This window comes from Mucor velutinosus (genome assembly GCF_035048745.1).
Source record: "Mucor velutinosus strain NIH1002 chromosome Unknown tig00000093, whole genome shotgun sequence".
Taxonomy (NCBI): domain Eukaryota; kingdom Fungi; phylum Mucoromycota; class Mucoromycetes; order Mucorales; family Mucoraceae; genus Mucor; species Mucor velutinosus.
Genome location: NW_027041907.1, coordinates 3,438,710 through 3,464,290, shown reverse-complemented (window position 1 = coordinate 3,464,290; position 25,581 = coordinate 3,438,710). Strand labels below are relative to the sequence as shown.

Below are 25,581 nucleotides of genomic sequence, written 5' to 3'. Positions count from 1 at the left end.
TTTGAATTAATAGAAAGGAGAGTTTGGTTTATATATCATTCAATGATAATGATGAAATCGGACTGATGCGATCAAGTGGGTCTTATTTATATACAAATAACATGTCTCATTTGTGATATACAATGGAAAACATGATGATGGCTATTGCAAACGAGTAGTATTCCGTCATGAAGCATCTCAAAATGTTAATTACATTTATGAACAATTTCAACAAAACTTCAAAATTTCAAGGCTCGGATAATTTTTATGAATCATATTGTAATTTCATGATTTGTCAATACAACAAGTATAGCATTTTGTATGAAAAAGGTAATCACTGGCATTTAAATATGACATGTTCAACAATGCTGGAGCGTTTGACATTGCACACATGCCTTGTCGCTCGCAACAACATGAAGTAAAGAGCAAACTGGCGCTATTAGCATTTAAAGCAAATACACGACCTTTCACATTCTGTTGACTATTAAAACCCTTCATCAGAGACATCTCTACATTGTGTATAAAACAGAAAGGCCTGTTTTTTTTTCCATGTTCATCTGTCTTTTTCCACCGTTTGAAAAGGGAGCTGGTCTGGACACACGCACATGTCCTGGTGAGTTTTTTGCATGACGTTAAGAGAGTATTCCCTGATTCTGGAAACGTATCAAATGTCAAAATGTAAAAATACATCATTTATTCGATAAGGCATTCTTATTGGAGGTAGTATAGACACTACTACTACATGACATTCCATCGTAAAGCGTACAAGAAGCTCTTATTGGTTAAACAATCATTGGTGTTGCAATGCTTCGAGACCTTTCGAACTGGAATGAATAAACATCAATCGGTGCTTGACATCAAATGGGTTTCCACTGTAAACTATAAACTCATCGTCCAAATCAAGAGCAGCAGCAGCTTGATCCAGGCCGTAGATTTCACGTAAATTACTAGTAACGAATTGGATGGCTTCTATCTCAGTGATGGCACCATGCTCCAACTCGCTAGTAGCAGAGGGAGAAGTCGCAGCCAACCATCCGGAATCCCAGGCCAAATTGCGAGCCAACCCGTCATCGTAAATACCTACACCTAATTTAACACCATGGCTATGCAAAACATGGGCAGCGGTTCCGTTGGTCAAAGGAGCGCCAGTAAGACAATGGATCGAGTCAAAGCGAGAGGGTGTGCACAAGACAGGTTGAAGGATCACGGGGATGTCAAGCGCGGCCAGGTGAGATCCGACCAAGTAAGCTTCTGTGCCGCCTTGAATGACGAAGCGTGCTTGAGGGAAATGATCGCGTTTGAGGACAACAAGAGAAGCAATCTCGTCCTTGTTGTGAGCAGTAATGATGGTAGGAATCTCGCCATTAGCGGCCTTGCCATAGTAGTTGTCTGATTTGATGTTGTCTTTGAAAAGTTGTCTGATAAAGCTGATTTGACTAGAGATGGTAGGGAAACTAGACGACTTGTAGTCATCGCCAATTTGCAAGTGAAGAGCAACAGCTGCAGAAAGAAGAGCGCCATCGGTAAGCACTATGGGTTATTGATTTAGTAAACGCTAAACAAGGTACAATGGGGGGGGGCACTACATCACTTACGAGAATCAGCGCCCGTCTTGAAGGCTGCAGAAACACCCACCACCACATTGTTAGACATGGGAGCTGTGATGGCTGTCAAAATGCCGCCCTTGTAAGCTTCTTCCAAATGACGCGTGCTCAGCTTGATGCCATCGACTGTTTGAATGATATCCTTGGCATCCTGAGATTTACTAGAGGGTGCAAGACCATCGCCAGTACCTGCTTCGCCTTGAATTTCTATCAAACCTAAACTAGAACCCACACCAATCAAGCCCTTACATACACAAAGATGTCAGTTTTCTCTGTTCTCGTCAAACAAGTGCATGCATATATATATATATATATATATATACTTACTGGAAGAATATAACCGCCTTGAAGGTCATATTGAGGAACTGCTTTAGCAGTTTGGATGGATGCAATGGTGCTGGTGCAATCCGTAGCAGAACACACGATAGAACCATTTTGAACAACAATATCCACAGGACCTTGCGTAGGACGTTGGCCCAAGAACGAGTAGCCTGCATTCTTGAGGACAAAGCTCTTGGCACCATGCATCTTGCTGGGTGGCTGAGCACTTGCAGCAAAAGATGTAGACTCCTTGACAGCAGCAGGCTCAATGGGCTTTTCATCAAACAAAGGCACGCCGTCGACAAAGACTTGCAGAGGAGTAGCGCCTAAAGCCAAAGGCTCTCTATCCCAAATCACCATATCAGCATCGTACCCCACTTTCAGAGAACCAATGCGATGGCCCAATCCAATAGCATTAGCAGGCACAGAGGTCACTGCCTTGAAGGCTTCTTGAGCAGGCAAGCCATAGTGCGTCGTTTTAGCAGCTTCAAAGATCAAATGTTGAGAATTGAGCACGGGATGATCACTCTTGAGAGCCACAGGAATACCAGCATCGTATAGAATCCTGGGTGCTTCAGGGATTGCTTGGAAGGCTTCCTTTTTGTAGCCCCAATGATCAGCAAATGTAGCCACAGTAATATTGTTGGGTGCACGACGAAGGATTGTGGGGATACGGTAGGCATCAAGCGCGTGATGGAAAGCACTGATGGTAAAATTGAATTCCAAGGAATGACGCACCATGGCTTCAATGTCGTGTGTTTCATAGCAATGCACATTCAGCAACACTTCACCACGAAGCAGTGAAACAAGGGACTCGAGGCTGAGGTCCTGAGGGAAGGCACTGTCGAATCTGGCAGAAGGGTCAAGACTGGCTGCCTGACACCAGTCGTCTTGTTGTTGCTTGAGTGCTTGTGCTCTTGCTAATTCCTTGCGGAAGAGGTAAGCTTCACCCAGACCTGTATAAATTAAGTGTGAGTTGGCTTCATTCCTAGTAGACTTGGTGCTACCTACGTGTAGAAGGCATTCTGTTCTGGCCACCATAGACTCTCTATAGAATTCACAGCACAGTGTGTATGTGTCAGTGTGGGATGCTAAACACGGCAATCCAACTAGACTCACCTTGGGATTTTCACCGCAAGCCATCTTCATCCATCTCCATTCCGTGTCTTGTTCAGGGTTGATATTAGCCTGCACCAGCATATCTTGGTTACTCAGGGTTGATTTAGGTCTCAACTTGAAGGCAAATGCTTCACCACCCATCAAATTTCCAGAGCCAGGTAATACTAAAGCGGTAGTTACACCACCGGATGATACAATGCGAATGGCTTTATCAGATGGATTAAAGGCGTCCAAGGTGCGTACAAAGGGAGTCAATGGTTGAGTCATTTCATTTGTATCTTGGGTCGCATCCAATTCCGGCCATGAATCGACGCCCATATGACTATGAATCATAGAGTCAGTGTTGTAGATCTCCCTCCTCCCCCCCCCCAAGCGCGCTAATTCACTTACCTGTGCATATCCACCAATCCAGGACCAACGACGTGTCCAGCCACATCAATCACCTTGACATGAGAGCCCTTTACCTTGATATCCTTCTCCACTTTTTGAATGATACCGTCTTCCACATACACATCGACATGCTTCAACACATTGCCTTGACCATCCCACACCACAGCGTTTCTAAGCAAGATGGGTTGTTGAGTAGCTTCGGCTCTTGGATTTGTACGACTCTCGCTGGGCGTGTTCTTTTCTCTCTTTCTGGTCTGAATGGCTTCGCATTGAATACGTCCTTTCTCCATGGTCAATTCTGAAACACCGGCTTGGATGGCGTTTGGTACCGAAGGGACCTCTTTGGTGGGGAAGACTGAGCTATCCGGAAGCAGCGTATAGACAAGTAAAACAATCAGCAGTATAGCAACGGTGAACAGGGTCAATATGTGGTAGAGATTGCGACGAGCAAAGTGCTGTGCGCGACGGATGCGATCATGCCAGTTGAGTTCCTTGCCTTTACGAGATGACAATAGGGGCGATGACGAGGAACCTTCTCCATGAGCATCTTGGCCATCACGAACAATGGCGGCGTAGCTTGGTTGATTTCCTATGGATGTCATTAAACCAAGTTTCTTGATGATTAAGAACAAGAAGAAGAGAAAGAGATGCGAAATTTGGTTGTTTATATATTTTTTGCTTTATCTGGGATGGAGTGACAAGCTTGATCAGGCACACACACAATCCAAGAATTAGCATACAGCCATCAATTCATGTCCATAAAAGGTACTTTTTGACCTCTTTGAACATGATTGTAAGAGAAGCTCCTATCTCTCGGTCAAAAGTAAACCCTCCATTTTATACAAGCGTGAACACAAAATGATCGCATGTATTCGAGTCACAATGGCGAATGTTATAGTAGCATGAATTGGAGTGATTTGGAGCCATTGTTCTTGTTGGCATATTGAATATACAAAAGAAAGACTAAGAAGCCGGTTCTGTTTCGTGCTGAACATACTTTTTTTTTCTTCTACGTCAAATGCTTTTCAAATCTGACTTGGATCTGCTTCAATTTGGATTTACAGTCATCGTATATCTGCTTAATGTGTACCTGCTGTTTGAAGCATTGTACATGACCAGAAGCCCAAGCTGGCTACATGCTCTTGTGGTTATTACACAAGCGTACAGCCTCTCACTGCTGTTTCAACACAGAACCCAGATAGCTTATTCTATAGAATGAATGTGGATTTCTGTTTTTTTTTTGTAGCCATTGCTAACCATACAGACACATGATAACTCTCTAGAATATAATAAACTCTTTTAACCAGAAACACAAGCCATTGCAGTTCAAGAGGGGAATCAACAGTGTAATCAGCATTGGGTGGTCCACATCCATAAGGCTCTCTCGCTAGCTGTACACTACCGCTGAATACATCCGGCAGACCATGTTTGTACCTTAATTCGTGTTTGGAGCCATTATCAAATTGAGTCTCAATCAGGATTTTATAGGTTACAACAAACTCTCCCAATTACTCTCACACACAATCCTCCTTGAAGCCTATTTTTTTTCCTATTGCAATAAATTATATGAAAAAAGATGAATCCATATCAACCTTCTAATCCTATAACACAGACATCGTCAGGCATCTCTATTAAATCTCCCTCTTCTTCTTCTTTATCAGAGAACCAAGACACAACAGTAACAAAGCCAGCACCTAAAAGTAGGTAAAAACAGCTGCTCTTTGATGCGAGCCAACAACTGATCCATAATCCTGATGATTCCTTGTTAGCCATTCCTTCTTCTTCTTCTTCTTCCTCTTCCTCATCTAAAAGAACATGTAGAAATGTAATCATCCATGGCTTTTGTAAATTTCAAGATAAAGGCTGTGAATTCAATCATGACACTGTGCGTAGTTTTCATCTCCATGCCAATGTACATACACACACAAGTTGACATGGTTTGTTTCTAGGAAAAGCCCATTGTATTGCCACAGCAACTAGTGAATCACTCAACAAGCCCAGAAACGTAACATACGGCCTTATCAATCAATGATGCCATCGTATTCATTTTTTTTTCTCGTTTATTAGCTCTCGAACTTCATCCGTGTCTGCTGGCAGTATTCATGCGCCTGTCTTTGTACCCAAATCCACTGCCATTCAAGGTTTGTTTGCAAATGAACAAGAAGTGTCAATGGCCTCTTTTTTTTTTTTTTTTTTTTTGCTCATGTCATGTTGTATTAGAAAAAGTATCTCCACCACGGCCAATGTAATGTGCACCTGTATCGTCTAGCTGAATAGCAACATTGTCTAAAACTCTCTCGCTCTCGTAGATTAACAGACATGTACAACAGTACAGACAATGCCAATGCTCGCTTAACATCACCTATTCAGCAATTACCACACAATCGATTTCCATTTGTCAATGGCCAGCAATACATGTATCCGCCGCCATCGCATCCCTCCACACCCCTGATGCCACACGACCCGTACTTTTACATGAACAACCACTCATTTCCACAGCCATCCGTAAGTGTAGCATGTACACCCACCTTGACCGGACATACTGATTCTTTGTATAGCAACCTCAGTACCATCAATACGCTCCCACATTACCTCATGTTGCCAATCTGCAAAATCATCAGCGGCTTGTTCAATCTTTTTACATTCCTGACAACTTGAGAGAGCAATTACTGAAACGCAACGATGCCACCATAGCAACAGCGTCAGGTGAGTTTTGTCATCGAGCGTCAAGATGTGGAGGGCTAGTAGATTAACAGAGTCAGAAGCAGCAAAAGAAACAGGCTTGCCAGAGGAAGTGCATGTGTATCATTCACTCTATCGCATGGAAGACAAGCCAGGTAAAGTGCTCGGACATGCTTCTTGGGTTTATAGAGCAGTGTGTCGTACCAATGGCAAATACTATACCATGGTGCGCATTGAAGGTATGTATATATATATATATATATATATATACGTGGTCTTGGCCACATTCCCTCATCTCTTGTGTCCAATGTAGGATTCAGATTGGTCAATGAACAAGCCATGAGCATCGTCAAGCAATGGAGGAAAATCAAACATGCCACTATTGTCTCTATCAGAGAGGCCTTTACGACACGAGCATTTGGCGATTCTTGTAAGTGATCGTATTGATGGATCATCTCCTCCCCCCCCCTCACTCAACCTTAAATGACATAGCACTGGTCTTTGTATACGATTACCATCCTTGTAGCATCACGCTATTTGAAGCCTACTTTTCACCACAAGCACAAGCACTGCTGCACGCTCGATTTCAAGCAGCTGGCATCAACGGCATGCCTGTCCCTGAAACCACCTTATGGAGCTTCATCACACAAATTGCCTCCGCCTTGAAAACTATCCATGGCGCAGGCTTATCTGCTCGCACTATCGAGCCCACTAAAATCATCATGACCAGCAAAAACAGACTACGCATCAGCTGTACAGGACTCGTAGATGTGCTTCAGTTCGACACAACCACACAGGCACAAAGAGCCATGCATCAGCAGGAGGATTTACTGAGCTTTGGTAAATTGGTTGTGAGTCTTGCTTGCAATTCACCAGCCGTTGCTTCTGCCATGTCATCGTTTGAATACATGTCGCGGTTTTACTCGCCTGATCTCAAGAATGTCGCTTATTATCTGTTGGGAAAACCGTCCTTGTCAAAATCCATTGACGAGGTGTTTACATTGATAGGACCTCGGCTGTTGCATGAATTAAACAGTAGTCATCAGTAAGGGTCCTTTTTTTTTTTTTTTTTTTTTTTTTTTTTTTTTTTAGAGGGATACCATGGTATTATACTCATACTCTATTTTCTCTAGTTATACGGATACATTGGAAGCAAATCTCAGCAACGAGTTGGAAAACAGTCGATTGGTCAAGCTCATGTCAAAACTCAATTTCATCAATGAAAGACCAGAATTTGAAAAGGATCCTCGATGGCAAGAATCAGGCGATCGCTACATGATTAAATTGTTTCGAGATTACATCTTCCATCAAGTGAATGAGATGGGTGTGCCTGTGGTGGATATGGGGCATGTGATATCATGTATGAATAAGGTGAGTTGAGCCTAGATAAAAAAAATGGACGAGTCAATAACCCCCCCCCCCCCCTCCTCCCCCAACGCAAATAGCTGGATGCTGGTGTAGATGAAAGCATATTGCTGACTTGTCGAGATAACCAAACATCCATCATTGTTACCTACAAGGAACTCAAATCATGCATCGCATCCGCCTTCAACGAGATCAACACAAAGGCCCATTCAACACATAGCACATCATCTTCAGCAGCAGTAAATAAACAAAGATAAAGTACACTTGATTTTAATTCTATTCTATATATATACGCTATACTAGTAAGCTACGCTCAATTGGAGTCTGTAGTTCTCTTGTTTACTCTTCAATAAAAAGTCAGTGTTGTGAAAGGTACGAACACAGCGCCATGCTTCGCTTTCAGAGTCAAATTTGACCAAAAATTTAGCCACAGTAGATTGCTCCTTACTATATAAAAGTGATGAATAACTCAGTAGATACTGCACACACATTGTAACTTACGTCTTTAAATGCAATACATTATCAGGAGCACCTTCCACAGGAAAGAAGTTTCTTGAACGCAAATAACCCAACAAATGCTCTGGTTGTGTTCTGGGAGGAAGACCTGTAACAATGACAGCACGGCCAGAGGCACTTGTATTATCTGTCAAAGAGGTCATCTCTGAACGACGGTGCTGGCTCATGACTGAACTGACATCGGATTTCGCATTACCAGTCTATTGACAAAAGGTGTGATCAGTAGCATGCCCATGTATCCTAGCACACACACACGCACACACCCCCAACTTACATAATTGATCTTGAGCGTATTGCCACCTAATACTCTTCTATGACCATATTCAATTAAACGACGAGCATCTTCAGCAGTACTCAAACTAACGATACAACGACCAGTAAAGTTGAATTCGTGATTACGACAAAAGACAGCTGTAGAGAGCAAGGTCAGGACAACCTGGACTGCATACACGCATATCACTTACTTTCAATGATTTGTTTATCCCCATCAGCAAATGCTTCTCTTGCTAATTTATAGACATCTTCAGTTGTAGCTGTGGGTGGTAAAGAATCAATGGCGACAAAACGAGAGGGCTCGGCAAATGCTTTGGTTTGATTGCTACGTTGCTTTTTGACATAACCGATGAACTGCTTGCTAATGTTTTCAGCAAAGTTCTTCTTTTCTGTAGTAGTATTTAATATGTGCTGTGTGGTATGGAAAGAAGCACGTTGGCATGTCTTGGTGACGATTGAAGAAAGATATGTGCTTTGACGTGCTGCTACGGCTCGAGCGACAAGTTGACGTGCTGCTGTGGTGGTCTTGGATGCCATCATTTATATAATTGCAAAAAAAAAAAAAAAAAAAAAAGAGTGAGAATAAAGGGGTCCTTCAACTCTTGTGGCAGGGTATACCGCTGGTTGAATCAAATACAGATCATTCCTGTGTTAAAGTCACTTTGTAGCCCAACCCACGGCATTTGGATCTCTTGCATTATGCTCACCAAAGAGCATGTGGATGCTTGTGATGATGCAAAGAGAGGTGCTTGACTGACGATCATGTCTGTTTAAAGCGCTCTGTCTCAAGTAGGTGCCTTGGAAATCCTAGAGATGGCAATGACCATCTGGCCATGCAATGGCATTTGACATGTCTACGCTCTTGAAATGTTCATGTCAAAACCCAACATCTCATCACCATTAGAATACAATGTGATGCTAAATCCATCTTGGTTAACCCTTCGTAATGAGCAAGCTCATGTCTCTTCACAACTGATAATAGAGATAGTGCTCATTTGCATCTTTGGCGGAGCAAATGTCAATCAGCACAACAGACATTTCGACATTTCCAACACGAACAATGCTCAACAAAATTCATCCACACATGAAGCCATTGCTATTCATGCCTGCAGCTATAGCATTTACATGTACATTTACCTCTCTCTGTCTATCTCGACAATGCGCCTGTCAAAATTCTATACATGTTGGCATAGAACAAACCTCTCTCTCTCTCTCTCTCTAAGCCACTATGGATCATCAGCCAATGAGACTAGCATTGTATCAAATTTTTTCTGAATATCGGCTCGTTTGCAAAACAAAAAAAAAATAGAAGGCCATACAATTCCCAAGTGAGGTTTCCTTCTCTTTTCCCTAGTATATCGTAAGTAGTGGCTTGTTTGACCTTTTCCAGTTTGCAGATGATTGATGGATGATCAATGATCAAATAGAACAATGAGTGCCGATTTGGTCTGGGCTATTATCAAGAACAACAACTCTTTCCTTGTTAAGCGTCAACATGTTCAGTTCTCTTCTGAACCCGCCAACTTGAAGAACATCAACTCTTTCAAGTACTCTGGTCTTGCCAACTACAAGGTAAGCTTTTATATATTTGGAGTGGAGAGAAAGAGAGAGAGAGAGAGAGAGAGTAGAGAGTAGAGACATCTGACCATCGTGATCTATAGACTGTTTCTATCCTCCCTGCTGCCCGTGGTGTTCGTGTCACTACTCGCAAGGCCAACAAGCAAAACTCTCCTGCCAAGTCTATCAACTCTGTTGTCATTGCCAAGACTCGTCGTCAAACTTCCAAGTCTGTTGCCAACTTGATTGCCAAGAGCAAGTACAGACCTGATCTCCGTGCTGTAAGTATTGATTTGATGAGGAAAAAGGAGGAGGAAGAGAAGAAAATGTAAATCATTGGGACATGACACTGACACAAATTTGTTCTATATAGGCTGCTGTCGCTCGTGCCTCTGCTCTCCTTTCTACTCAAAAGGCTCGCAAGGTCCACGCCAAGCGTGAGTCCAAGGGTGTTCGTGCCAACAAGGCCTAAGTTGGATTATTTCAATTGATTTTTTTTCATATAAAATAAAAAAACTGAAATTCATGTTATACATATTTCTTTATTCGAGTGCTTTATATACAATACTACTGCTGCTGTTGTTGTTGTTGTTGTTGTTCCTCTAGCGATTTGAGACGATCTTCTAGTTTTGTTACATAGGCATCTGCTTCATCGCGATATTCTTGATATTCCAAATGTTGCCATAAAAGCTGAAATCCCAGAGTGGTTGCTGATGCCAACACAATGCATTTCACAAGAGGTGTACCGTATTGATAATAAAATGACCCTGCGCTTTTAGGCGATGACGATGATGCTGTGCTATAGGCATATCTATGGAATGCTGTCTTGACAGCTGCTGCATTTGCAATCTTGTTGAATATCATGTTTTTGTATGGGAAAAAAGAAATTGAATGGATAAACAGCACCCCCTACCGTGTAGTAAGTCTCCATTTTATACTCGGTAGTTGAATTTTGTAAATGGTGTCTTCAAGAGGTTGAGTAGCATGATGGGAGCATTTACACATAGATACTTGTACAACAACGATAGTATCCATCCACAAAGAAACTTGCCACCAGATAGGGTTTTTGTGTATGCTTACAACAATTGAGTCTTTTCACTGAAAGTTCCAAGCACTAAGCACATCTACACGATGATACTGTTTAAAAGCAAGTTTGTAACCTGCTCACTGATTTATTGGTGAGACCATCTATCATTCGATGATGAGCCAGCTACCACTGCTACTACCAACAGCAGCCACTACGCTGTTGATGCCAATGCAGATGCGCACTCTGTCTAAGAAGGCAAAATTGCGAGATTTGTCCTGAGCCATCATACTCTTTCCACCATACTGGCATCGCTACATCAATATGGTTGCACATATGGTATCCAAAGGATCTACAACATTGTAGATTTAATGTAGAACTATCGAATGGTTTTTGTTTTGTACAAATCCGATAAGTATTGGTTGAGATATGGGCAATCGTGCAAAATCATCGATTTTGACCAAAATTTGCCTATGAGACCCAGTAAGGGAAAAAATTAAATGGCAATTTTTTTGGTCAGGACACGATTGTCAATATTTCATGAGAGAGTTAGGCTAGAGCTTTAAGCAAAAGCTCATTCGATAGGAAATTTTTTTGGTTTACAATATCTAGTAATGCTTAACATAATGTTTTGATGACAGATACTGATTAATCTTTTGAAAACAGTCAAAAAATTGCAAAAACTATCCTATTACATATCAGTTGAGCAATGTACACCACGCACTTGGTATAAATACCATTGTATTTTATTCTAAATTCTCTACGAGTTTCATACAAGTTTGAAGGGGTATTTACTATCAAGAATCAAGTAATCTTGAGGTCGAAGGATGTGAAGGATCTATGGATCTTCATTCAGAGCAGTAAGAGTTCATTCTCCGTTCGATGTAAAATGACTACACCACAGTACCTTAAGACTGATCTAAAAATTGTTTGAATCAATCTTGCCTTAAGCATCATACAACGCATTCCAAAAATGATTACAGAATCAAATAATTTTTTTTAAATCGATTGAAAGGTGAAATTTAAAAGTAAAAATGTAAAAAAAACGGGATTCCATGATGAACAATCTAAACTATCTAATATTGACCTTAAAAACGTGGAGGTAGTTGTCGAGTCATTATTTTCTCAAGTCCTTGACACGAACAGCAACAGCATTGCGATGAGCATCTAAACCTTCAATTTCAGCTAAGCGCATGACGGTATCAGCTAAACGATCCATGCCCTCGGCAGTACACTCTTGAGAGGTGATGTGCTTGACAAAGCCATTGGTATTCACACCAGAATACATGCGAGAGTAGCCATAAGTAGGCAATGTATGGTTGGTACCAGAAGCATAATCACCGAAACTTTCAGGAGAGTACTGACCTACAAAGACACTACCAGCGTTTTCAACCTTGCTCACGGCACCAGGAGCATCCTCCAAATGCAAAATCAAATGTTCAGGAGCATAATCGTTGCTGAATTCCATGGCTTCTTCCAGCGTCTTCATGCTCAAACTGAATGAATGGGGGATGGACTTGCGAATGATATCACAACGAGGCAAAGCCATTGCTTGATCGTGAACTTCATCTTCAATCTTCTTCAAGTGTTCCTCAGTCAGATCAACGGCCAATAACACCACTTGGGAATCTGCACCGTGCTCAGCTTGTGATAAGAGATCAGCAGCGACATAGGCAGGATTACTCGACATATCAGCAATGACAAGGACTTCAGATGGACCAGCAGGCATGTCAATGGAAACAAGACATGATGTATCATTTTGAGCGACCATTTTAGCAGCAGTGACATATTGGTTACCAGGACCAAAGATCTTGTCAACCTTGGGAACAGTCTCTGTACCATAGGCCATAGCAGCAACAGCTTGAGCACCGCCTGCCTTAACAACGTGAGACGCACCCACCTTGTGAGCGACATATAATACCTCAGGCACAACGGAGCCATCAGGTCGAGGTGGTGTGGCAATCACAATATCACGACAGCCAGCCACCTTGGCGGGAATACCCAGCATAAGTGTAGTAGAGGGCAAGACAGCAGTGCCACCAGGTACATAGAGACCCACACGTTCAATGGGGCGACTGAAGCGAGAGCAGACAACACCAGGCATCGTCTCGACAACCAAAGTTTCCTTATCCAATTGAGCATCATGGAATTTGTAAATGTTATCATAAGCTTGATCAATGGCAGCTTTGGTGACAGGGTCAAGCTCCATCTGAGCAGGATCGAATGGTGCAGTAATAGTTTGTTGTTCCAATTCTACACGATCAAATTGACGCGTAAAGTTCATGACAGCAGCATCACCGCCCTTTCTCACTTCTTGCATGATGGGGGTCACACGCTGAATGATTTCAGAAGAGTCAATGATGGGACGCAATAAGAGTTCGTCTCTCTTTTGCTTGGAAATGCTTGCTAAATCAAACTTCATCATTTCAATACGACCCGTATCGACAGCAGCAGCAGGAGCAGCAGCAGCAGCGGGAGTAGGTGCGGTAGATGTAGCGCTCTTATCTTCCCACTTGGGTTTAGCATTGCCAGCACGACGAGTGACCTTTCTAGCCTTCTTGTTCAAGTTCTTCTCGATATCAGCCAAAGAGACACCAGCACCAACACACTTGGTCAAAGCAAAGTAAATCAAATCAGCAGCTTCCCAAGCAACCTCTTCCTTGTCAGTGGCATCACATAATTCCTCAGCTTCCTCCATGATCTTGGCACGCAATAATTTAGCATCACCAAACAAGCGAGCAGTGTAAGATCCTTCAGGTGCATTGTTCCTTCTCTCCTTCAAGGTCTTTTCCAAAGCAGTGATACCAGAATCTGCACCAAAGCAAGTACGCGTGTTCAAATGGCAGAAACCTAGTAATATCCATGATGATGAGTCATCTCAGCCATTCCACACACACACACACACACACACACACACACACTTTACCTGCACCATGTTGCTCGACAACGAAACGCAAGGCATCACCATCACAATCATAATCAACGTGCTTCAAGGTTTGCGTAGCACCTGAAGTAAGGCCCTTATGCCAAAGACCACGGCCACGGGATTGATACACACCTTGACCAAGACGAATAGATTCGGCCACACTTTGCTTGCTAGAGTAGACTAATCCGAGAGCCTTGTTAAATTCATCAACTACCATCGTCGTATAGAGACCATCAGGACGATCGGTCTTGGCAGTAGCCAAAAAAGCTTCGGCAATGTTCAGCTTGCTGGCATCATCAGTTGCAGTGGTCAAAAGGGAAGCAGGCACCAAGACATCGACATGATCAGCACCCAGCTTGGCAATGGTATCAATGGATACATCAGACGCCAATTCAACGACACATGTCTTTTCACCACCGTGAGCCAAAAGACCAGCATTGTCGGCAGCAAACTTCTTGACAGCATCCACATCAGATGTAGTGACAATGACAGTAGACACACCTGGCACAGACACAGGTGAGGTGGTGGTGACAGCAATACGGTCTTCAGAGACCATGCCGGCTAATTCTTGCTGAGCTTGTTGATAGACGTCCAAATCGAAAATGACCTTGAGCACACCGACGTCCCATAATTGAACAGCTTCATCGACAGACTTGGCATAGGCCCAGTAAAGAGTGGAGCCGGTTTGGTTGATCAATGATTTGATTTGGTCCACTTGGCCATTCTTGAGAATGACAGATCCAAAGAATGAGAGAGAAGAATAGAGTGAAGCTTGAGAAGCGTCCACCAAGTCGATTGAAGGCACAAACATGATGTTCCTTGCTGTTTTTTTTTTAAGAGTTGGAGAGGAAGAGAAAAAAAAAAAAAAAAAAAGGCCAAAGATCTTTATTTTTAGATGTTAAAAAATGTGTGCGTGTGTGTGTCAGTTTTTGACTCTGGACAGTCACCCACTGGATGTGTCATGATACCTCATCTAACGAAGTTGGTTTGCTTTTTGGCAATGTCTTTCTTGATGGGCATAATGGGCATGATGGCACTTTCAAAAATAGCGCTGTATGACATGATCTGCATGGATTGACAGGTTTACGTTATTTGTGTAATTTGATCCAATGTCACAAGGTATCTCGAGGCAACCCTATGCCCTTGAAATGATATTCCGTTTATCTGATCATTTAATATACGCCTCTTAAAAGTGATCGATTCAGACGATCCCAATCAACGATGAAAGTGATTTCTGCGCAGGCTCCGGGGGAGGGGGGAGGGAGAGAGGGGAAGCGACTTTTTATATAGTTCCGATAGCAGGGTTACGATTGGAGAGACATCCGGCTTTGGTTATTTTGCTTCAGATGTCTCATTTGCGAATAGACACAGTATACTATCACTAGCCGATCAATCTCGCTATGCTCGATGACGGTGACTTTTTGAGATGTTATCATTGCAAAAAGACATCTTTATAGGAAAAAAAAAAAAAAAAAAAACTCCCAAAAGAAGCATTCAGGCTAAGTAATTGTATTTTTAATGCCATGATCCCCATTTGATCAGCAACGCAATCAACATTGTCATCATCAGAAAGGCATTTGGGCTAGCCAGCAGTAGCGCAATCCGCCGCCGCCGCCGCCAAAACTTATTCAAACTTAGCTTACTCTTTCTGCTCAAGATTCGTCACATATTGTTTTTTTTATCGACCTCTTTAGTCTATTTTGTAAGATTCGACTATTGACACTGTGATTATCATCCGATGCTTCCTAATACATTCTTGGGGGGTACTTTTCAAGGCGCTTCCAATGGTGCTAATTATAAAAGATGACTTGAATGAACCGACTGAGCAATTTATGAAAATACGAAAAGAGGTTTTTGGCCAAAATGTCGAAATTTTGCATATGAAGGCCTGATAAAAGTTGTTTCAGAGGTTGCTTTAGATCGAGGGAAACTGGTTGAATTAATATGTGCCATAGTAAACGTCTTCATTTTTAAGGTGAAAAAAATGCGATCGTTTAATTTTCGATGAAAACCATGAGGGGCACCTCATGCTTTTTGATCGAATTTTGTCCATGTTGTTTGGTCCTCAAAAAGTTGAGCAAAGGTGTCTGATAGTTACTGCTAAATGAGAGAAATTGTTTGGCGCCATTCTGGTAGTCTAAAACGCCTTCCGAAGCGAGAAATAACGACTGAAATGCCTCCAAATTTCGCTGTAATTTGCATATTTTGAGCAGGAAGAGACAGTCCAAAAATGATGCCTGCCTGTACCTGAAACGTTTTTATAGATACGGACCTGGAACATCACCAAATGGTATTTACTGTGTTTGCCGATGGCGCTTTAAGGACAGATCAGCGCATTGACACCACTAGTAGAAAAGCTCGTCATATGAAGCTTGCTCCTTTATCCAATGCGAATGTGAATCTCAACGCAGATAGAGATATCAATGATCCAAACTACTACTGTGCCAAATGTTATCGAAATTCGAAGAATAGAAACAAGTTTGCAGGACATTTAAAACTGGCTCATGGAACAAACATGCCGCCAAGAAGAAGAAATGGCAAACCCAGATGTCACGAATGACATTCGTGATTCCAACTTTTATTGTGCAAAATGTGCGGAGCGGCTATCAGGAAAGAACAATTACAAGTTACACTTGAGGAGAATCGATGAGTGTGATGTATAGATTAGCTTAACCAAGTTCCCGAAAGGATCTGCCACTTCTGGTAGGGCTCAAGCCATGGGCGGTGTCAGTGGTGAAAGTGGTTTCGGTCAAGAAGATGGTGACAATGACTAGTATGCAAAAAAAAAAAAAAAAAAATCTCTTTCAACACACATGTCTTTTCTTTTACTATTTTCTCTCAATATCATTCTCACTCACCCCTCTTCTATATCAATGTGAACTTAAACATTTGTTTTATTGCAAAATATATAAAAAAAGTACTAATCATTGTTGCTTTCTTCTTCGGATATGATAATATGACGACTTTAAGGTACTCGACGACTTATAGGACTTGAACAATCCCTTTGCCTTTTTCTTGTCGAAGATTTCCTCCCAGTTCTTATTTTTGCCAAGTTCGCATACTTCTTCTATGAACCTGGCATCATCTTCTGTGTACTTTGATGTTTGTTTGTTTTCTTCTTCACCAAGACCCATATAATAAGACATTTATACGAGTTTTTATGCTTCGGTGAGAACCAACCTGCGCAGCGGCAGCTCGCGCTACCGATTGCCCTTACGTATCTTATCAAAATACTACTACTCTCGTTTTGACCCTCCACTTACACATCAAACCCCTTCATCATTTTGTAGTTCTCGTTCTAATTGCTTGATTGACAAGATGCTTGAAGTGAACTAGACTAGATTCCCATCATAAACAAAGCCCAAAATAAATGTCATCACAACAAAGCCATGCTACCATCAACAGATAAACATACATAATAATAGTATTAGCATGATGATAGCAAGTGTTATGTCAAAATACAATGTAAAATTGAATCTGCCAAAGAGTTACACTTTTGTCGAGAATGCATCCCAAGGATGCATTTATATATTTTTCATTATGCTAGGGTTTACAGCATAATGATGAACTATAATACAAATAAGTTTACTGTCTACCTAGCCAATGATTTGTAAATCATGATTAGCATGATTTTTACCCAAAGGACCTAAGAATAGCCCAAAGCCTTTAGTGCAAGACCTTGTTATGCCACTTGATATAGCAGTCTAGTCACGGTGTTGGATCAGTACAGTGTAGATCACTGGTAAATGATGAATATTACACCAATTAACAGGATGACAAGCATTTGGGTACTAGAAATACATGTTTCTATGTTTAATATGATAATTTATTTGAACGCTACAAGGACAGGCATAACTTAAATGTTCAATTGCGGCATGCATTGCTTGTGCCTTCGTTCCATCACTGGGTAATCTTTCATCAATGCAGGCATGTAAAGCTCTGTTGATGTCGTGGGAGATACAGTAGGCTGCTGCATGGCAAACCGACATATATCATCTGTTACAGCACTCATTCTGTTAATCGTACTATGCAATGATTCAGGTGATTGCTGGTCAGGCGATGGTGGCGGTGTGGTTTCTTGATGTTAACTAAAAAGCATTGGCTGATGAGAGATCAACACACTGCTCTGAATGACGACCCGACATGACAGTGAATGGTCTACACGTGTATTGTAGTAGCTGCCTTGGTTGTAATACTGCATTCAGGGGTCTGGTAGCGACATCAATGAGTAATGTACACGACATCACCATTTCAGCCAGACTGGATGTACGAAATATATATGATCCTTCACGCTGTAATGCAGATCCTGAACATTGAATTTCAAAGGAATAGTTGCTTGCCCTTTCTGGCTTGGCTTGAAGTGTAGTGAGATTCAAATGGCTGATATCCATGCCCATATGTGATGGCGACATTGGGCATTTAAATGGAGGGTTCAGGAGACGCCTCGTCATTCAGTATAAACTGAAGCAGGAATCCAGATTAAAATTACACTCTACCATCACATTTTATTTTTAACTGTTCAGCCTCTTGCTTCATTTCAGTCCATGATCTAGGCACTCGATCATCGCTTTCAATGCCATCTCCAAACAATGCTGAAAGCCGCTTGGGTATCCGATGCAGATGGACATGAGGCACCTGTTTGCAATGTCAGGCTTAAAGATGTTACCAAAGCTAAAGATTGATTACCGTTTGGCCTGATTCCTTGCCATCTCGAATCAGCCATACACATCCCTTGTTAGATGCATCGCTGTATTTATCCTCAATTACGTTACTGATGTGCTTAGAAGATTCACTGAGATCCGTAACCTACACGTTTGGATAGAGAATGTAACACGCTTCTATCCAATGCTATATATATATATATATATATATATATACTCTATTTCCTAGTTTTACCTCTTGTACAATGAGCTGTGAATACTTAGGTACGACACGCTTAGAAACAATCAGAACATTTGTAAAGAAGACGGTAAAAAGAGTGATACTGATGATCACCGGTGCTGTCACCGCTTTACATGTACTTCTTACAGCTACCGTCACCGCCACCGCCACCGCTTTACAATCCTTTGCACAGTCTGGAATGATTCGTTGGCTAATTTACGCGTCCTTTTTCACCCTGCTGTGATTTAGTAAATTAAATATTTTCTTTCATCATTTTCCACAGCACAATTTACTCAAACAAAACCATGGCAACCTTGGACGCATTTCTTATCAGAGGCAAAAAGAAGACTCAATCATCATCATCATCATCATCACTACAAGACACACACACCCATCACGCATTTGTCAATCCATTCACAGTGCAAGTGAAAAAGCCACTGAGCAAGAAAGCACTTATTGAAAAACCAGCGAGACATCAAACCAAAAGAAACACAATAGCGCACTATTTCACGCCTGCGACAAGGGATGCCGATGTCGAAATGGAAGAAGCTGCTGCAGACGTGTGCGTGATTCGCAACAAGATGCCAGTAATGAATCTATGGAATGTGATACAATACGAGCTTGAACAAGACCCTTTTTACCATGGTATTATGGATGAATCTTCCGTACCAACGACAACCAGCAGCACACTGGCCATCTCCAGTCATTGCGTGAAACGCAGGCGGTCAAGGCAAGCCGATGCAGAACAGAGTAGCAAACGTCTTAGGAAAACCGACCACGAGCTATCCAGCATCATGATACGATTTTTGAATATGGGCTCATCAGTCATCAAGCACCATCCACCTGTGCCAAGCAGCCTTGATCTCATAAACGAGTTTTCAGAGGACACGGAAGACCTATCTCGTCGTGTTCGTCATAAACAGACATGGCAAGAATCCAATTTATTTTTATACCACATGACACAGGAATTTCTCAATGTTGCAATAAATCAGTAGGATACAGGTCTGTGGACATGATAGACTGCAGCATGTATACAAAAGGCTTTATTTCAAAAGTGAATTTCCCAAATCTCTAAGCCTATACACTCAAATGAAGGGCTTTTGCCCAACATGGGGTTATTAAACGTAGGACAAGGTTGGCTGTAGCCATGTGTAAGATCAGAATGGATCCAAAGACCAAAGGAGCCTTGTCCGCCGCCTATTGCAAAAAAGTCTTGATTGCCATACATCATGTAGTCGTTGAGCATGGTCCAATGGTAAACGCTGACCTGCTTTGTTGATTTATTCTGTCTCCATAGAAAGCTTTTTTTTTTTTTTTGTGTGTAAATGCTAGTGAGTAAGTGTGTGTGTGTGTGTGTGTGTGTTGTTTTGCGTTTGTTTATGATTTTTTACCATTCACCTGTGCCATAATAGCCTGTGTCAATGTGTATGCCTTCTGATAAATAAGCACCAAAGACTTCGTCTTGGTCATCTTGAATGACCAGTAAACATGGGCCCTTATTGTACGATTTCTGATACAGTGTATTCAAACTTGCTCCATGCTGATCTAGGCTGTATAAAAGCGACCATGTAGATGAAACGCTTATTCTGTTAGGTAACCATTGCTGAATCTATATGGATACCATGATAATGTGATAATAAGTATCAAATCATGCATTGCATTATGTTTTATAGTATATTAAAATTTTACTCATTCGCACGTTTTTTGCTAGCATGTAGTCAAGACATGCACTGGTGGTGATGGATCGCTGAAGGAGTTTGAGAGGAGGGGTTGATTTGATCATGGGCATTGATTGACTCTTGATGATTCCACCGCCACTACCACCACCACCACCAGTCTCTTTGACTAAATATTTCTTCATCTCATGCATGGATGAGTATCGCTTCTTGACATTGGCTAAGGCTGCCATGGGTAGCGATGCGCTGGTGTAAAATCGAGTGCATTGTATAGTAGATGGTGTGAGGATGGAAGAAGGCGAATCATTGAATTTAATTGACATGATTTATCTATCAGAGATGGGGAAAAAAAAAAAAAAAAAAAAAAAAGTGAGGACATGGCTTGCAAACAACTGCATGGTCTTTTTATACTCTGTTTGGGAGAGATGTCTTCTCTTGTTCTACTATGAAAATTCTGCCACGCTTCCCACTGCTCCAATAGCGGGATGAACCGATCTTATTGTTTAGCATTTTCGTTACGTTTATTTATGACAAAAAGTGTAATAAACAACCGTATATTGAGCTATATTTCTTGTGTTTTTATTAAATAAATAGCGCAATGTTTGTTGCAATAATGATCTTCTTGCTTCTTGTTGTTGTTGTTGTTGTTGTTATCCCTCGCAAACGTTTCATTTCAGAGAAAGCACCTTGATCATGCCTTTGCTGTTGGCCGCTACTAATTTTTTGGTATCTTTTTTCCAGCAAACTGAACTGACGAATATGCTTTCATCTTCACCCTCCTATGGCAGTAGAAAAGGCTTAATATATATGTGTGTATGTCATACCCTGGGCACGCACTTACATTGCTTGGAAATGTGTATGTTGCAATGGGTTTGGTTGCATTTTTGTGATACGCAAACACCGTGTTGCACTCACTGCCACATGAGATCCAGTCTCCATCTGTGCTTAGACCAACAAAGTTTTTTTCATTTTGATGTCCCTCGAAACTGCGGAGGCATTTTCTAGACTCTCGATCCCAAAGCTTCAGTGTACTGTCTGTTGATCTATACGAACACTGAGCCCACCAATGCCTATGCAAGACAGAAGTATCCATATACTTACGCTGATATTATATCGCTATCACTCAACCATTTCACATAGGATACCGCCTTCTTATGACCAACGTATTGACTCATTGGATGATTTGGAAATCTCAAGTCATAACAAGAGATGTGGTGATCTGCAACATGGCATGGGTGAGTCTGGCTAGCCCCATGCAAATGCTAAAAAAAGTTTGGTTCATACCTGCGCTGCCCACAGCCAAATAGTAGCTATTGTTTGGTGCAAATTTGGCGCAACATACATTCCCCTTTTGCTCCAACGTGTGAACCGCCTTGTTGTGGGATAATGACCATACCTTGACTGTACTATCGTCACTGCCACTTGCCAAAATGGTGGGATTTGTTTCACAGTAGTTCACGCTCCAGGCACGTTTCTTATGCTCAGTAAATGTTTGTACCTTGCGTCCATTGGAGCTATCCCAAATGTCAATGAGCCCTTCATAATCTGACGACGCCAACTGCGATTTGACATAGGGCGACCATGAGAGACAACTGATCTTGTTACTGCATCCCAGCACACGTAAGGGACAGTGGCCCGTTCTTGCATAGCCCATCATGTTGAAATCAAATACCTTGATCTCCTTGCTGACACCTCCCACGGCAAAGAACTCTTGATCACGGTCAAAGCCAATGGTGGAGACAATGGAGCTGCCTTGTCGCGAGCTGTCAGTGTAATCGATGGTGTCTACTTCTTCAAATTGATCATAGCGCGTCAGTTCGTATATGGATATCGAGAAGTCATTCAAGACTTTTCTTCCTATGCATGTTGTTAATTCACTCAATAGAAGGGCGCTTGACGTATAGAATAGCTTACGCTTATTGATATAGTCATTGGGCGACACAAGTTTGTGATACATGTTGCGCAGATCATTGAATCTCTCATTCAAACGACGTTGTACTGGTAACTGCTCCTCATCATGCACTGCACTCAGTAGAGGCTCCACCTTGACTCGATCGTCTATTGCATCCTCACTGTATGCGTCACTGCTGCTTCCTCTTCCTGTGTATCCTATATCATTTCTGTTGACAGAATTATCATCTGAATTGAGTAATTGCTACGTACACATGATGTAAGCTAACAGTTTTCGAGCATGTCAAACAAAACAGGACACGTACAGATATCTTTCTCTTTCTCGGCGGCGTTGACGTATCTTCTTTTTCTTGCTCTATCGACTTTAGATCTGCTAGTATGCTTGTGTTCTCGGTTTCCAGACGACGCACAGTCTATAATAAGAAACGATGAGACGAGTGTTCAATGTCTGTATGTGTGTGTGTGTGTGTGCAATCCTCTGTTTTACATCTTTGTTCCTTTGCTCCAATTTCTCTAAAAATGCCTTGAGCAGCTCTTGCTTGATCTTGGATTCGTCCTTTTCTATCTGCTGTCTTTGTGTAATGGCTGTCTCAAAAACCGAAATCAAATCTATTGTGCTTGATGTGTCATAAAAAGAATAAAAAGTCCAATGTATGTCAACCTACCATGATACGAGAGTGCATTGGCTAACGTCCTGGCTATAGACTCGTTGCTCTTTTTGCTTTCAATGATGAGCCTCTCAATTGGATTCAAATGCTGGTTTACTGGCTGCTTTTCTCTGATGGATCGAATGCGAAACGATGCAAGCTTATTCACTACAAGACGACCTGATGAATACCTCATTGAACTTACCACAAGACACTGACTTACATTGAAAATTTGGGTATATAGTGGTTCTGCTTAGTGGGGCGCGGCATATCGGACAGTCTGATGCGTTTTCCAAGTGAAGTGTCAAGCATTCATGGCTGTTGTTGTTGTCCTGAATTGTTGATATCTTTTTCAATCCAATTGAGAGCGTTTGATACAAAGTAACTTACCAAAAGGAGTGGCCACAGTGGGTGACATACACTTCTCTCATCAAATCTTGACATATTGGACTAACATGGATTACTCTGTTGATACTTTTTCATGTATATCAGCAAAAAGCGCTTACCATGAAAGCTCTTCATCTATCTTTCCTGCCGTTGCTTCTTCGTCTTCTTCTGACTTGTCGTTTTGTGGACGCGAACTGTTGAGTAGTGATGATATAATGGAGGGCCAGCGATTTTGTTGGTTACCGGCTCTGTCAGTTTCTTCTTCATTGCCGCTATCAGAGGACATGGCGTAACAGAGAGAGAGAATAAATGCAAATTATATATTTCAAAGAAAGGACAGGATTTAATATGCCGTAGTCCTTTCTCTCATGCCCAATGATCAAAATCAAATATGCTACACGCACACATATGCTGAGTCGTGGACAAAAGGCATCATCCATGCAGAGATAAAGATCAGTGCGCGCGCCAACACAAGTAGCTCCTGTTTGTATCCGTTGCTGCAAGGGCTATTCAGATGTTGAGCGAGATGCCGCATGCGTTCATTTGACAATGAACTGCTTATGAAGAGTATGAATTGTACCTGGATGTGTGGCATTTCTAATAGTTAAAAGAGACTCTGTCAAAGCCAAGAGTGGCTTGACACACACACACACACTAGAGTTTTCTGAAGAAATGATTCCCTATTGAGAAATCTACATGTCATTTGAGATATTAGCCTCAACATTGAGCAACATGAGGCAAGTTTTCACATCATCATCATCTCTCTCTCTCCCGAGAGAGAGTGTGTGTGTGATCGGGTCCAATGTGTCTCCCTCTGCTTACGCTTCCACATCAAGTCAATAAGCCCTTCTGGTACATGTCCCAATAGACATTCTTGGGAATCGTACCACACATTTAATATCAACGTTTCAACACTTTCTCCAATGACAATGTGCCGAAATTAGAGTGGTGGAAGCGTTTCAAACGACGGTATCTCCGTTATCTCAATTTATTACCATTACAAAAAATATTCTGGACCTTTTTTTTTTTTTTTTTTTTTTTTTTTTTTTCTTTCTTTTCTTTATTTTTCTCTGTGTGGAAACCCCCCTTTTTTTTTTTTTTTTTTTTTTTATTACATAATGAATCGTCTTTACAAGCTGATCTGTCTATCACTACTGGTCTCTCTGGCCAAGGCACAGTTGGATAACCCTGCTGAAGAGGTAATGTGTGTGTGTGTGTCCAGACACTCTTTTAATCCGATTAAAGGGGGGAAAGGCATTCTAACTAGAGCAAACTTTTTTTTCAATAGCTTTTAGATGCGACTAACATTGACCCAACGGAAAAGCAAAGTGGATTCGACTGGAGCAACAGCGAATTACTAGGAGGAGGAGGAGGATCAGTAGCAGCAGTAGACACTGTGGAAAAGAAATCATTCATCATTTCATTGCTGATGATCATTGTATCTGAAATTGGCGATAAAACCTTCTTGATTGCTGCCATCATGGCCATGAAACACTCTCGACTGGTTGTGTTTAGCGCCGCCTTTTCATCGCTTGCCATCATGTCTGTCTTGTCAGCATTCCTAGGTCACGTCGTTCCCAACTTGATCCCCAAGGAATACACAGATGTGTGTGCTGCATTGCTGTTTTTGTGTTTCGGTTTACGTATGATGTACGAAGCTTACCATATGGAAAAAGGGGCTGAAAATGAAGAAATGAACGAAGTCGAAGAAGAATTAAAGACAGTAGAGGATCGCGAGAGAGCAAGCAAGTTGGAGGAGATGGAAGTGGGTGGTTTGGAGGCCAGTGCAGACGCCAGCACCACCAGCACAAGCAAAGGACAACAAGCAAAAGAAGGATTGATGAATTTGATGCAGTTGGTCTTTTCACCTGTGTTTGTTCAAACCTTCGTCTTGACCTTCTTGGGTGAATGGGGTGATCGTTCTCAAATCTCTACAATTGCTTTAGCAGCTGCAAACGTAAGTACTTGTTTTATGGCTGATGTTATTTTTGTTTGTTGGGAGAAAGAGTTGGATCATTGACTTTGATACTAGAACGTTTACTATGTCACTGCTGGCGTCGTTATCGGCCATGGTATGTGTACAGCACTTGCCGTCATTGGTGGCCGTATGTTGGCATCCAAGATTTCTGTTAGAACAGGTAAAAAAAAAAAGAAAAAAAAAGGGGGGGGGGCATGCTTATGTGTGTGGTAATATACTAAATATTTGTGTTTTAGTTACTTTTGCTGGCGCAATTCTTTTCCTCATTTTTGGTGTGTTTTATAGTGTCAATGCATACAATGGACTTCAAGAATAAGGGAGGCCTTTCTCTCTTTCATCGATATC

The 25,581-nt window shown here is 41.8% G+C and overlaps 10 protein-coding genes across 10 annotated transcripts; 4 read left to right on the top strand and 6 right to left on the bottom strand.

The window, feature by feature from the left end:
* Window positions 1-769: 769 nt before the first annotated feature.
* On the bottom strand, window positions 770-4,015 carry ATC70_002885 (uncharacterized protein; the record flags this gene model as incomplete). Its single annotated transcript, XM_064822255.1, has 6 exons — window positions 770-1,509; window positions 1,575-1,827; window positions 1,911-2,860; window positions 2,916-2,952; window positions 3,024-3,345; window positions 3,414-4,015. The coding sequence occupies 6 exons, from the start codon at window positions 4,013-4,015 to the stop codon at window positions 770-772; spliced, it is 2,904 nt and encodes a 967-aa protein (XP_064681941.1).
* Window positions 4,016-4,989: 974 nt separating this feature from the next.
* ATC70_002884 (uncharacterized protein) lies at window positions 4,990-7,717 on the top strand (the record flags this gene model as incomplete). Its single annotated transcript, XM_064822254.1, has 12 exons — window positions 4,990-5,113; window positions 5,183-5,298; window positions 5,363-5,418; window positions 5,481-5,554; window positions 5,634-5,658; window positions 5,723-5,918; window positions 5,972-6,119; window positions 6,182-6,334; window positions 6,409-6,525; window positions 6,588-7,140; window positions 7,229-7,466; window positions 7,541-7,717. The coding sequence occupies 12 exons, from the start codon at window positions 4,990-4,992 to the stop codon at window positions 7,715-7,717; spliced, it is 1,977 nt and encodes a 658-aa protein (XP_064681940.1).
* A 42-nt stretch (window positions 7,718-7,759) lies between these two features.
* ATC70_002883 (uncharacterized protein) lies at window positions 7,760-8,789 on the bottom strand (the record flags this gene model as incomplete). The annotated part of the gene is made up of 4 exons (XM_064822253.1): window positions 7,760-7,907; window positions 7,962-8,176; window positions 8,251-8,387; window positions 8,441-8,789. The coding sequence occupies 4 exons, from the start codon at window positions 8,787-8,789 to the stop codon at window positions 7,760-7,762; spliced, it is 849 nt and encodes a 282-aa protein (XP_064681939.1).
* Window positions 8,790-9,680: 891 nt separating this feature from the next.
* Window positions 9,681-10,278, top strand: ATC70_002882 (uncharacterized protein; the record flags this gene model as incomplete). The annotated part of the gene is made up of 3 exons (XM_064822252.1): window positions 9,681-9,821; window positions 9,911-10,087; window positions 10,180-10,278. 3 exons carry the CDS (start codon window positions 9,681-9,683, stop codon window positions 10,276-10,278), a joined length of 417 nt encoding a protein of 138 aa, XP_064681938.1.
* A 95-nt stretch (window positions 10,279-10,373) lies between these two features.
* On the bottom strand, window positions 10,374-10,670 carry GDAP1 (Ganglioside-induced differentiation-associated protein 1; the record flags this gene model as incomplete). Its single annotated transcript, XM_064822251.1, has 1 exon — window positions 10,374-10,670. One exon carries the CDS (start codon window positions 10,668-10,670, stop codon window positions 10,374-10,376), a length of 297 nt encoding a protein of 98 aa, XP_064681937.1.
* A 1,277-nt stretch (window positions 10,671-11,947) lies between these two features.
* ATC70_002880 (uncharacterized protein) lies at window positions 11,948-14,567 on the bottom strand (the record flags this gene model as incomplete). Its single annotated transcript, XM_064822250.1, has 2 exons — window positions 11,948-13,680; window positions 13,757-14,567. 2 exons carry the CDS (start codon window positions 14,565-14,567, stop codon window positions 11,948-11,950), a joined length of 2,544 nt encoding a protein of 847 aa, XP_064681936.1.
* A 4,375-nt stretch (window positions 14,568-18,942) lies between these two features.
* On the top strand, window positions 18,943-19,632 carry ATC70_002879 (uncharacterized protein; the record flags this gene model as incomplete). The annotated part of the gene is made up of 1 exon (XM_064822249.1): window positions 18,943-19,632. One exon carries the CDS (start codon window positions 18,943-18,945, stop codon window positions 19,630-19,632), a length of 690 nt encoding a protein of 229 aa, XP_064681935.1.
* Window positions 19,633-20,024: 392 nt separating this feature from the next.
* On the bottom strand, window positions 20,025-20,636 carry ATC70_002878 (uncharacterized protein; the record flags this gene model as incomplete). The annotated part of the gene is made up of 2 exons (XM_064822248.1): window positions 20,025-20,246; window positions 20,337-20,636. 2 exons carry the CDS (start codon window positions 20,634-20,636, stop codon window positions 20,025-20,027), a joined length of 522 nt encoding a protein of 173 aa, XP_064681934.1.
* Window positions 20,637-20,981: 345 nt separating this feature from the next.
* On the bottom strand, window positions 20,982-23,544 carry ATC70_002877 (uncharacterized protein; the record flags this gene model as incomplete). Its single annotated transcript, XM_064822247.1, has 11 exons — window positions 20,982-21,092; window positions 21,155-21,356; window positions 21,415-21,532; window positions 21,598-22,170; window positions 22,228-22,468; window positions 22,530-22,637; window positions 22,712-22,833; window positions 22,890-23,039; window positions 23,095-23,189; window positions 23,262-23,321; window positions 23,378-23,544. 11 exons carry the CDS (start codon window positions 23,542-23,544, stop codon window positions 20,982-20,984), a joined length of 1,947 nt encoding a protein of 648 aa, XP_064681933.1.
* Window positions 23,545-24,376: 832 nt separating this feature from the next.
* ATC70_002876 (uncharacterized protein) lies at window positions 24,377-25,552 on the top strand (the record flags this gene model as incomplete). The annotated part of the gene is made up of 4 exons (XM_064822246.1): window positions 24,377-24,457; window positions 24,547-25,215; window positions 25,291-25,396; window positions 25,473-25,552. The coding sequence occupies 4 exons, from the start codon at window positions 24,377-24,379 to the stop codon at window positions 25,550-25,552; spliced, it is 936 nt and encodes a 311-aa protein (XP_064681932.1).
* Window positions 25,553-25,581: the final 29 nt, after the last annotated feature.